The following is a 13,193-nucleotide window of genomic DNA, read 5'->3' as shown; positions in this document are numbered from 1 at the left end:
GACTTGGATAATGTAATCAAAATCACTAAAGGATGTAAGGGGTTTCTATTGGACCTTAACTTGGCTGCCCTGGTTGTGCCTAGTTGTACAAGTTGGAAGTGTAATCAGGGTACAGTTGTGTAAAAAAGAGTAATCACAGTGCAAGAGATATTAGGCAAAAGAGAATTTTGTGTGTGCACAGGAAAAAGAAAAGGAAAAGGGGAGGAATGATGGGAACACTGAGCCTTGGGGTGGCTCTGGGGGATCAGATTGTTGCTTTGGTGTGTGTGCATGAAAACTCTGTGGGCATGGTAGGCAGTCACACCTTGTGTAAAATTAATATGGCTAATATAATGTTATGGAAGTTAAACTATGGAAGGAATGTGCATTTTCCCAGGACGTGTGCAGTGTATATTGGAGAAGGGGTAAAAGAAATGCAAACAAAACATGGTACTTAAGTAAAATCCTATTAGGGCTCCAAAAGGGGCCACAATAAGTTGTGCTTTCTTTTTCAGATCTCTGTGTGATTTGGAGCAGGAGATGAAAGTGGAAAGTAATGAGAACTCTAGTGGAAGTAAAATGTTTCCCTTTTAAGACAGTGTCTGAGCTGCTAACAGCTTTGGATCCAGAAGCAAGCTAGTAAGCCTCTGTGCAAATTACCTAGCTGATGGGCAGAAAGAAGCTGCAAATAATGAATACATCTGGTCAGCAAACAAGCTACTAGAAGACTCAGATTATGGCCCTCCAGGAAAGGGAGGTGAAAAAACAAGCCAAGCTTGAAAATAATGGGGACAGGTTAACCTTAAGGGGGTGGGTGGGGGGCGTAACGGGAACAGGGAATAGGGGTGGGGAAATTGGAATCGTGTTTGGCTAAGGGCAGGAATGGGAACAGGGACACAGGTGTAAGGCTCTGTGGTGTCAGAGCTGGGAAGGGGGACACTAAGAAAGGAAACTGGAATCATGCTTGCTGGAAGTTCACCCCAATAAACATCGAATTGTTTGCACCTTTGGACTTCGGGTATAGTTGTTCTCTGTTCATGCGAGAAGGACCAGGGAAGTAAGTGGGTTAAGGAATAAGCCCCCTAACAGGTATCAGTGAAGTAATTTGGACAGTCGGAAACCACCTTCATTTTTTCAAGGTAGGTAACAATGCCTAATGAATAGTGCTCATTTCTATCACTGAGGATAGTGATAACAAAGGGACTAAACAGAACTATGGGTTTGATCCTGTGGCCCTTATTCAGACTATCCCATCAACTTCATGTTCATGCTCTACATTATCATCTTCCTAGACAGGACCGGCTCTAGGCACCAGCAAAGCAAGCACATGCTTGGGGTGGCACAATTCCAGAGGCGGCATTCCGGCCACCCTTTTTTTTTTTTTTTTTGGCTTGGGCAGTTGTGCTCTCAGAGCTTGGGGCGGCAAAAAACCTAGAGCTGGCCCTGTTCCTAGAAGTATATTGTTTCTGTGTATATAAACACATATAGATGCTCACCCACACACTTCTCCAAGGTCCCTTCTTTTAGACTCAATTCGCTTCTGTCCTACACAATTTATGTATTGTATTTTGAACTCTTCTATATTATTGACATCAAATATACAGAATTATTCAACTGAAGTTTTAGAAAAACATTATTTATGCAGGAGAAATTAATCTCACATCATTATGATACTCTACTAATAATTTTTTGGTGTTCCATAAATAAGCCTTGGCAGTTGAGAAGTGTGATGTATATTATTTAGGAACAATGTTAAATACAAATACCTCAATAATCACATTACACTATCATTTCTCTGTTAAATTCAGAACACTCAACAAGCAAACACAAGTCTGAAAGCCCTCTAAAAATTTAATTAAATCTGTGGTTTATAATGTCTGGTTTGGAAGAAATGAGCTCTGAACTGAATAATTTTATTTGCACAGTTACACACATGGAATGACTAAAACTGAATAATTCCAATCTATGCACTGTTTGCTCTTATTAGGTAACCAGTAGGTTGCTATTCATTCATGCCTATCTTTGGCCACTGCTTGAAACGAAGAAAACTCTTCTTGAATAACAGAATGTTTTTATTTGGCTGGCTGTTTTATTTGGCTAGAATAGAACATTATTTCATCCTATGGTGCATGAAAGAGGCCCAGGGCTGTAGTATTGGGACACCAGCAAAGAAAGGGAAAACACAATAAAAGGAGAGACAAAATCCTGTCTCTTTAATACACAAAACTTTCAGTGTGCAGCCACAGTGTCCTGGTCTGCTCACAGAAAAGTAATACTAAGGCTTTCTCCAGTTTGGTTCAAAAGGATTTGTTAAGTAAGTGCCAGACCCAGGAAGGTTGGCTTCCTTGCCTCCACAGATTAGGAGAAGGGGAAGAAGTACAGCTCTCTAGTTTCCCAAGGCCTTCAAGTCTCCTGGCTCTATTCTGTTCTGGTCAGAGGAGAGAGAGAACACTCAATTCTCCATAAGAATGCCTAATCTATTATTCCCCTTCCACACAAACCTTGATGGGCCAAGGTGAGACTCTTCTGTTTCCAGCTGGCAGGCCAAGCAGCTTCTCAGGGAAGAACAGGCCTCCCTTTGATAGAAACGAGTTACCTCTTTCCTTGCCTTAGTGTGGGTTATACATAAACCATCCCTTACCAGTAAAGGCCCCAACACACTAAGAAAAAACACAGCATCCAAACCTCTCTTTTCCGAGCATGATTATTGAGGAAGTGGTAGGAAACTGGTTAGAGCAACATTTAACCTCCATTGATATTTTTAAGATCCTTCCAATCCATCGTCAGGCCAAGCCATGGCACAGAACTGTTGCAATGATTGTCAATCTCCCAGGATGAATCACAACACTGAAAAATGTGATGCTTTTTAATCTTTCCTCTGCTTTTGACACTGCCACTCATGAGGGATTGAGCTCCTTATGGGACCTGACAGAAGTTTATGAAGTGGCTCTAAATTGGCCTTTCTAAGAAATCCCACAGAGTGCTGTTGGGGAGCTAATCCTTCTCCCCAAAAGCTCTCATATGTGGAGTCCTGCAAGGCTCATACCTGTCATTGCTCCTATTTAAATTCTCTTTGAGACAACCATGAGCTGACATGGGCTATGATATCAGCAATATCCTGATGACATGCAGTTCTATATGCATTTTTCACTTTGCCCAGACAGCCCTATCTCCCAGCAATTTCAGTACATGGAGGAAATATGAGAGTGGATGAAGAATATCTGGGTCACATTGTACCCAGAAAAGACTTAAAACAGACTAGGAGGAAAAGGGAAGCGTTTCCAAGAATTGGCAACCACCACCAATTTGCCGTCAAATGAGGGCACACACTTTCCATAGACAAAATGGTGTCTAGCCTCATGGCCATGTTGCACACATGCCCTTGACAAATAGCTACACAAAACAAAAGCACCTTCCTCCAGTTGTCAGCTAACATGAAAAACTTGACTCTTCTCTCCCTGACAATTCTTGTGGTCCTGGAATAGGACTGCATAAGATGTTTTTGCAATTGTTGCATCGGTGCATCATGAGATGATCCATCTCCTAAATGATTCCAGCTGAAGAGAGCATATTACACTGGTGCTCTGGAATCTGCACTGGATTTCCATTCACTAATAGTTCCACTTAGAGGTTATGATATTGATCTACAAAACCCTTAAATGAGTAGAAGCATATTATCTTAAGGAGATGCCATGGCAGTTGCAATCCTCTGACATAAATATGACTAAAAGGTATAAATTCTAAGAAGAAAGAGATAGGGCACATTCTCCACAGGAAACAGGAAGAGTCTAAGGGCTTGTCTACACTTAGAAATTTTACAAAATACCTGTTATGGAATAATTTTTCTGGAACAGCTATTTTGGTAAATTTCCAAGTGTAGATAAGCCATAAACCACCTTATTCAGATCATGCTGTAATGACTCCCCTTTTTGCCAATACATTCCCAACGAGAAAGGACTGGAGCAGGTGAAAAAAAAATGACATTATGCCCCCAAAAAAGAAGCTACAGGAAGTGCAACATGCAAAAATAATACAGGTTGAATTAAGAAACTGAAATCCAAGGTTAGTAGAGCTAAAAGAGTGTAGACGAAGGCCAGGAACTCTAGAGAGGCAGCACACTCATTCTCAGAGAAATGGAAGGCATTATTCATTAGAGTTCCCTTCCAATAAATGATGGAGAAATGTGATGGGCTTTGAGTAAAATTGCATGCATCCCTCCTCATTCAGAGAGAGGGTTGCACTGATGCAGAAGGGCTGAAAGTGGAGAGGGGAGAAATAGGGGGAAAGGAAGGTTATTGAGCAGAGTTCAGAGGATTCCTTGAATATTTGTATTACACATGAACTCAACTTCAAAACAGTTTCTTCTGCTCCAACTATCTGTTCCCCTTAGAAGTCAGAACACTTTTAGTCACTTATGGTAATTATGTGGTGATTATCTCAAGTTTATCTACCTGTAAAATGGGTACTATGCAGAAGTGTAGTGACCATTCATTATTTAATGCCTGTAAAGTTCTTTGAGATCATTCAAGAAAAACTGGAACAGGAATATAAAGTATTATTGCATCATAAGAAATCATTGTGCAAATTATTATATTGTCAGAGAGGATGAGAGTCACTAATAGCCATGCAAACTTGCTCAGGACAGATTGTGGCCTTATGTGTTCAGGTGAAAAATAAGCAGCAAAAGCTAATTGAACTCCATTTACATGAAAATATCGCTTATAATAAACACAGAAACAAGAAAATCAGCAGAATAATTCAAAAAAAGTTTAGAGAAACTGCCCAGCACCTTTACAGAAGATAGAGGCAGAACTATTTCAAACTGAATATTGTTCAAATTTTTTCAGGAGGGATTGGCTGTTCTTAAAGAATTCTTTAACGTAGTGCTTTGGGGAATTAAGACAAAGTTAGTGATGACTATAACTTTCTATTAAGCAATTTTCCTTCTCAATTGTGCACAGCCACTTATGAGTCAGAACATAACAGCTCAATCAAACCTTATTATATCAGTTTTACTTGAACCCCTCAGAAATGCACTGAGAAAATTCTGATATTACTGCAAGACTTAGAAAAAACCTTTTTATAAATTGACTTTTTTTAAAACTAGAAAGAAGAAAATGGATCTTACCTTTTTAAGTTTGCTTAATTTCTTTTGCCATATAGCGCGAGCGACACGAATGTACTTGCTGTCAGTTACGTAACAATTTGCCATAAGGATGTGGTGGAGTTCAGTGTTGTGGCTCATAGCTTTAAGGACTTTCTCAACATGGCTTAGGGAGACTGTAGCCTCAGTTTGTATGCCACCACCTACAAGCTGCATGGTACAAGGTACTAATGCAATCTGTCCAGCACAGTATAGAACTTCTCCAACCTAGAAGAGAATAAGAAAAAAAAAAAACCAGTTTGAATTTTTGTTTCCTTTTTCTAAGCATTCTCTTTCAGCACTTGCTGTTCTCTGTCATCAAAGAAGTACCTCTGACTTCGCCACAAATGGAGCAAGTATGTCAACCTAAAGGTCATTTTCGACAGGGATTTAGTTACACTATAAAAGTATCACACTGTAATAAACTTTAACCTAAGAGTTAATACATGGATGGTCAAATGTGCATAATCTTCAAAAGAATCAGCTGTGAACTGATGAAGTAAGTCTAGAAATATGAAAATTTAACCTTTCACAATGTCACAATATTTCTCTGCAATCACTGAAAGGGTTTGTGTCAAGTTAAAAAATAAGTTGTTTACAGCCTGGCAACTCAGGTACACAGAAAAATTGATCATTTTACTTCTACAATATATGGACAACAATATTTTTCATTATTTTAAGGCAATCATATCAAGGTAACCATTCCCTACAGTGTATTAGCCTAACAGCTCTGTTTGACATTAAATTTTGCTATTGTTTCTACAACATGCCAATCCCCAAATATGCTGAACGGTTGGCTTCTGCTTTCTGCTTCTGCTTTCTTCAAGTACACTTGCACAATCTACAGAGTTTCCATGAGTTTAAACAGGTGGAGTTATGGGCTACTGTATTTTATGGGGTTTTTTACATATGTAACCCTTCTGCCCGTCAGAGTTGGCAGCAACAAGGGCCGGGTTCAATATCTAGGGGTTCCATTCCAATAACACAATGCAAACCGGCTCGAGCCCCCACCCAGTGACCTGGGACAAATATATACCACCCCCGCTGGGCGCCTCCAAGAGGCAATACTTCCCCTCTCGCAAGCACATAGTCTGAGTGTAGCAAAAGTCTTTTAATAACAGAGAGAAACAATGTGGCATTATGTTGGGGAAACACCACCAACCGGATTCATAACACAACCCATGAGCAAAAACAACCCCACCCCAGGCAAATTGGGGCATGCCCTTTTCCCTTTGGTTCTTGAGTCCAACAACCCCAAAAGTCCAATGCCCCAAAAGTCTCTGTCCCTGGTCAGGGCAGCCCCAGAGTTCGAAAGTTTATCGGCGGAGCTTTACCTCCCAACCTGGGTGGAAATGGGACGGGGGTAAGAGGCACCTTACGTGATCTGAAGCTGACCGCCCCATAGCTCCATAGCGGCGCTCCGCTCCGCTCCGCCAGCCGCCCCACAAAACTCCTTCGCGCAGCTGCACTCCGCTCCACTAGCCGCCCCACGAACTCCTTCGCTCAGCTGCGCTCCGCTCCGCCAGCCGCCCCACGAACTCCTTCGCTCAGCTCCACGGCCCACAAGCAGCTCCTGCCATCCACACACTGCTCCGTGTCGAACTGCTTCGCCAGCCGTCCCGCAAACTGCTCCACAATATATCTTCAGGCTCCCCCACTACTTAACACAACACTCAGTGATTTCAGCGCTTAGGTGAATTCAGCTTATAATAGGGGAGCCCCAGTGCTGGTGCACTGTCAGCCCAAAGTGAGCTCAGCAGCCTATAACTAGACTTCTAATGAAATCAAAATTAGCTCTGATATTCCACAGTGGAGAGAGGAGGAAGTGCAATTAGCATGTAAGGCCCTCACCAAGGGGCCCATGCCACCAAGTATTAATACTTGTCCCCAGCCTCTCTCCATTCACACAGTTTTGGAACCCATGACCCTTGCCTAGCGAGTGCTACTTAGGTGATGGTGAATCCCTCCATCGTAACAAAAGGCCACGTACAGTTCCAAGCACAGTTCCCATAATCAGGGTAATAACAATTTATTCTTCCTGCCCCAATAACAGAGACACTGGGGATCCCACAGCAGCCAAAGTGACCATTTGGGCAGCTATGGTCTCATTCTAGGCGTGGTGGGTGTGCCTATGCAAATGAGATCGGCCCCTGAAGTTCTTTTCCACAACTTGCCACACCTCACCACCAGATGTCAGGGTGGAGCTCATCCTGACACTGCTTACACATATATGCATAATGAATCTGGTTTGCGGCTGCTTACATTTTTTTTTATTTTATTTTTATTTCTTTAGATGTATACAAACAGGACAAAGGCAACTATCCATAATACTCTTGGTGTCCTTAGCATAACTTCAGTATAATTAAAAATAATACCCAGCTAACGGGCAGCTATACAATTCATGATAAGCCACCACCAAGGAACAGGACACTGAAGATTGCTGAAGAAGAATCTTACTGGGACCTAGAGTGTTGGGTTTACCTTCCAGAAATCTAATTACAATGCCTGTTTGCTTCAAGAGCTAATTGGTTGCCAGATATACTGCTCAGACAGGGTATCCGATCAACATATGTTATTTCGTGGCTAAAGCATAGCTACTTTGGGCTGCTTTTCACAAGCTTACCAGACAGCACTCTCAAGACCTACATTCTCAACTACAGCTAACAGAGGAAACATTGGTTCCAACTGTTCAGACATCTTCAGGACTTACGAATTTAATGTCAACATCAAGATCCTTCATTCCCTTATTCTTTATTTCTCTAAAGAGTCTGTACAATTTCTGAGCAGTGAATGTTACTCCACATGACAAGAAAGCTAAGTACAGAAGTTGGATGTATAGTGGGTGTAAGCAGCTTTGAAGCCAGCACAGGAAACATATTGCTGTAAGTAGAGAGAGCTGGGGAAAAGCTCTGCTTCACTATGTAAAATGGATTGTGCAAGAATTCTTTATGAGAAATTTTCCAGAACTTTTTGTATACACTGTATAAATTCCTCAAAATTAAGGCTAAGTAATAAAGAAATCTGTGTCCTGGAAGACATGGCAATCAAACCATGTGACAGACCCATATGCAACTCCAAATCTGTCCTCATAACTGTCTGTGTCTAACAAAAGACTCACACATGTAACTATTGGAAGAGTGTCTTACACAATTTGGCATACAAATTCTATGATTAGCAGCTGAAGAGGGGGAGGAGGCACAGAGGAAGCATAATAGAATAGCTGACACCCATCAAATGATCTTTTAAAATTGTATAAGATGTCTAAAATTTTGTTTTGATAATGCTATATATAACCCCGAATTTTGAAAAAAGAAATGCAAGCAATATTTTGGTTAAAAAGAACAAATGGTCTTTTTTTTTAAAAAAAAGACTCTTCTATTTTAAAATATGTGCCACTGAACAAGGGAGTCCAGCCAGCTATCAAGTGGCATATTGACAAGATAGGAAGCAAAGCCAGGAAGATATGATTCAGAGGGGCACAGGTTTATTTTTGAAAAAGAGGCCTTTGTTCTCACCTCTGCTAAATTAAATCTTTGGATAAAACAAAGCCTCTAGTGCAGGTAACTTGCAATCTTCTATACAGAAATCTCCCCAGCACCACTTCTCCTTCCCCTGTTAGGCCCCTGGCTTTACACGCATCACCCATGTTAATTACTGGATAGACAGAAGAGCTGTTCAACCAGTTCATTTCCTCTATTCTTGAACAGATTGTTTGAGACATAATATGAATACTAATTAATGATAAAATATCTGTCAGTGTTTTGAAATGTGCACTAAGACAGCATTTTCTTAAAGTCTCCTGGATAGTTCCAATACAATTAGCCCTGCTGGTCACAAGCAGGGTCAAAACAAAACTCTGAAAGATTTGAGCAAAACTGGCAACACTTTTGGCTCAAATTCAGTGGGAATTGTGCAGAATTTTTTTTTTTTTAAAAAACCCAACAACCTTTTTTTACCCCTCTGTTCTTAATATACTTGTTTGCATCTTAAGACATAATTAATAGAAAAACTGTATTCCCAAGATGCCATCATGTTATAAAAAGGTGAGTGTCAGTGGGGAGAAGAAGGAGAAGGAATCAAAACAAGGTCACAGATTTTCAGCAACTATTTTGCAGAGGGACAGAGCTTAAGTTAAAAGGGGAAGCACATCCCTCTCCTCCTCTTTCCCAATGGCTTGATCATGGCACACAACTATCAAAATCCAACAAGGGCAAAGCAGCAAAGAACAAAGTGTTTTAGCAGGTTTCAGAGGGCTGTCTGTACAGCGTTTTAAATACTATACAGAAAGGCGATAGCAGAGTAAAAACCCATCTAAAGCTGGGAAGACTCCATAATATCTCATTTGCAGTACTGAAATCATACAACAGGAGATGTCCCAATGTATGATGGCAATCCTTGTGTTGTGAAAGTGCTGGGAAAAACCCTGCTAAAGCTTCGCAACAGTTTCTTTAGAACCTCTATGACGACAACGGAAAATTTAACATACTACAGTTTCACAGAATATCGAGTCCAGAGAACCAACATTATCAGTGGAAATTGAACTGCAATATAATTGTTATGCATTCACACACCAATGTCATGGTTCCATTTGCACTGTGAATTTTATTTCCGTTGTAGCCCAATAAAATATTTCCTATGCTAAAATTCCATTAAAGATCTGATAAACCAGCAAATGAAAGCCCTCTCTGACTTAAGGCTTATCCTTCTGGGCCAAATTCTGATCTCAGTTACACCAATCTACATCCAGAGTAACTCCACAGGAGTCAATGGAATTGATTTGGATTCAGATTTTCGTAAATTACATCACTGTGATTCTACAGATTCTTGCACCTTGTGCACCACTTTACACCTGTGCAAAATGCAAAAGTGAGTCTAATAAACTAATCATTCTATGTTCATTTTGCCTCAGTGTAAATGACTACATAAAGTGCAAGGCAAAGGAGAAACAGGCCCCCAAAGTCTTTAATTCTGCCTGTTATGGCTAGGAATGCCAACCTTTCACATGGGTGAATTCTCTTATATATTCTAGTGGTGCTGCAACATCTCAGCACAATACGAGGCCAGATCATGGCACGTTCTGAGTGCTGGAGCAAAGGAGTAAGGAGATGTAAGGTACCCTCTTACTTCCAGTTGCTGTCTACCCCTAACACTGCTCTCACTGGGAGAGGGAAAATAGACTGCAGAACCGAAATGTAACCCTCTTCTTCCTCCCCCCATCAAAATAAGGTGAGCAGGAAGGAATGGCTGGGGTCTTGGTTCTGCCTCTCCAACAGGCCAGGAAGAGTAGCTGCATCAGTGCATAAGATGGTGTATTCTGTGCCAGGTATAGATCCGGTACAGTGTGCTCTCACCACAGAGAAGCTCGCAAATCGAGAGTGTCAAATTCCCTGCTGGGCTACTTCTGAGGAACCACAACAATGCACTGCTCCTTACTCTGGCTCATGGCAAATCTATGGTTGTGTCCACAAGGGGTGAGATATACAGAGAAAAAAATATTTGTCACTTTAATTCAAACACAGTATAATTGTACCTCCTTTATTTATTATTTCATAAGAAATAGCTCATGTGTATAAAATTGAAGATTCCACTTAATAAAACAGGTGAGTGAATAAGCCACAATGTATTATTTCACGTATTCAACTTTTTGAGCAGGACATGCCAACTTTTAGCTGAAATTATACTCCTTTTCCACTAGCACAGATTCTAAATCAGTGCAATTAAGACCACTTTGCAATTTATACTCATTGTCTAATAAACTGTTACCAGCCACCTACACTTTCCTTCACTAAGCAGGGAGGAGAGATAATAACTGATGACATCAAGAAGGTTGAGTTTAATGCTTATCTTGCATCAGTCTTCACTAAAAAGGTTAATGGTGACCAAATACTCAACACAATTAATACTGACAACAAAGGGAAGAAACACAAGCCAAAACAGGGAAAGAACAGGTTAAAGAACATTTAGATAAGTAAGTCAGTGGGGCCTGATGAAATTCATCCTAGGGCACTTAATGTACTAGCTGAAGCAATCTCAGAACCATTAGCAATTATCTTCGAGAACTCATGGAGGACAGGCGAGGTCCCAGTACCTCTCTTTAAAAAGGGGAACAAAGAGGATCCAGGGAATTAGTCCAGTCACCCTAACTTTAATAATTTGTTCCAGTGTCTTTCCAGGTATCAAACAATTAATTTGTAAGCACCTTGAGGAGAACAAGGTGATACATAATAGCCAAAATGGATTTAGCAAGAACAAATCATGCCAAACCAATCCAATTTCCTTCCCAAATGGGGAAAATCAGAAGTGTCGTATGTAAGACATGGGAGGTAGTAGTCCTGCTCTATTTGGCACTGGTGGGGCCTCTGCTGCAGTACTGTCTCTAATCCTGGGAAGCCACATTTTAAGAAAGATGTGGACAAACTGGACAGAGGCCAGAGAAGAGCAACAAAACTGATCAAAGGTTTAGAAAACCAGACCTATGAGGAATGTTATAAAAGCTGGGAATGCTTAGTCTTCAGGAAAGAAGACTGAGGAGGGACCTTTAACAGTCTTTAAAAAGCTCAATTTGTTTATCTTAACAAAGAGGAGGTTAAGGGGTGACTTGATTACAGTATGTAAGTATCTACATGGGGAACAAATATTTAATAATGGATTATTCAATCTAGCAGGGGAAGTTGGCTGGAAGTTGAAGCTCGACAAACTCAGAGTGGAAATAGGGTGTACATTTTTCACCGTGAGAACAACTTACCAAGAGTCATGATAGATTCTCCGTCACTGACAATTTTTAAATAAAGATTGGATGTTTTTCAAAAAGAAATGTCCTAGGAACTATTTTGGGGAAGCTTTATATGGCCTGTGTTATACAGGAAGCCAGACTAGATGATCACAATAGTGCCTTTTGGCCTTGGAATCTATGCATATGTTAAGGGCTGTTATACAGAGGATAGCAATCAATTGTTTTCCATGTCCACTGAAGGTAGGACAAGAAGTAATGGACTTAATCCGCAGCAATGGAGATTTAAAAGGCTAGATTTTAGGAAAAACTTTCTAACAATACGGGTAGCTAAGTTCTGGTGCAATCACAAACATCGGAGATTTTAAAGGACAGGTTGGACACACCCCTGTTGGAGATGGTCTAAGTTTACCTGGTCCTGCCTCAGTGCTTGGGTCTGGACTTTATGACCTCTTGAGGTCCCCTTCAGCTTGATATTTCTATCATTCTGTGAACTTAAACATACTAAAAATTACACATCCAGAAACTATTCCAGAAAATGAAGTGCTAATGGAGCTAATTAATGGTGCCATTGATGTAGCTGATGCTTACAGATGGGGGGAACACCTTTGTATCAGGAATAATTGAGAGTGTTATTTAGAATAGAATACAGTAACTCCTCACTTAACGTTGTAGTTATGTTCCTGAAAAATGTAACTTTAAGTGAAACAATGTTAAACAAATCCAATTTTCCCATAAGATTTAATGTAAATGCAGGGGGTTAGGTTCCAAAGAAATTTTTTTGGGGCAGATAAAAGGCATTATATACTGTACAGTACTGTGGTTGGGAGGTGCCCGTGGCTTACCCCACACAGGCACAGCCTGTTGCAGGCAAGGACACTAGGAAGCACCTTGCACAGCAGAACGGCAGCTTCCTCCCTCCCCCCAGAAGAACAGGTGCTGACTTTGCCAGGGGATGCTCCAGGCCCGCCTCTTCCCGTCGCCACTCCGCTCTAGTCCCGCCTCTTCCCGTCCCCACTCCACTCTAGGCCCGCCTCTTCCCGTCCCCACTCCACTCTAGGCCCGCCTCTTCCCGTTCCCACTCTCCTCTCAGGAGGACACTGCGTCCCTACTCCTCCCCTTCCCTCCAGAAAGTCCTAAGCGCCTGTTTGGCGGCGGGGGAAGTGCTGGGAGGGAGGTGGGAGGAGGCGGAAAAGAGGAACTTGTACAATGCTCCCTTGTTAAGTCAGTGCTCTTCCACAGAATCGTACAACCAGTGGACAGAGCAGGCAACTAAACGATGTTATAAGGGAGCATTGCACAACTTTTAACGAGCATGTTCCCTAATGGAGCAGCGACGTA

At 41.3% G+C, this 13,193-nt stretch overlaps 1 protein-coding gene across 2 annotated transcripts in view; it reads right to left on the bottom strand.

The window, feature by feature from the left end:
- The window catches only part of DPH6 (diphthamine biosynthesis 6), a 377,259-nt gene that overhangs the window by 101,141 nt on the left and 262,925 nt on the right, over positions 1-13,193 (bottom strand). The window contains exon 13 of one of the 2 annotated variants that reach the window (XM_084632602.1): positions 5,108-5,350. The exons of the other annotated variant lie outside the window; for it this stretch is intronic. Coding sequence (XP_084488728.1) covers positions 5,108-5,350 — 243 coding nt within the window. The remainder of the gene's footprint in view (positions 1-5,107; positions 5,351-13,193) is intronic. 2 annotated transcript variants of the gene reach the window in all.

Source organism: Lepidochelys olivacea, assembly GCF_965140295.1.
Source record: "Lepidochelys olivacea isolate rLepOli2 genome assembly, chromosome: 6".
Taxonomy (NCBI): Eukaryota; Metazoa; Chordata; order Testudines; family Cheloniidae; genus Lepidochelys; species Lepidochelys olivacea.
Note: the sequence above shows the minus strand (reverse complement) of the source record. Positions and strands in the feature narration are given on the sequence as shown.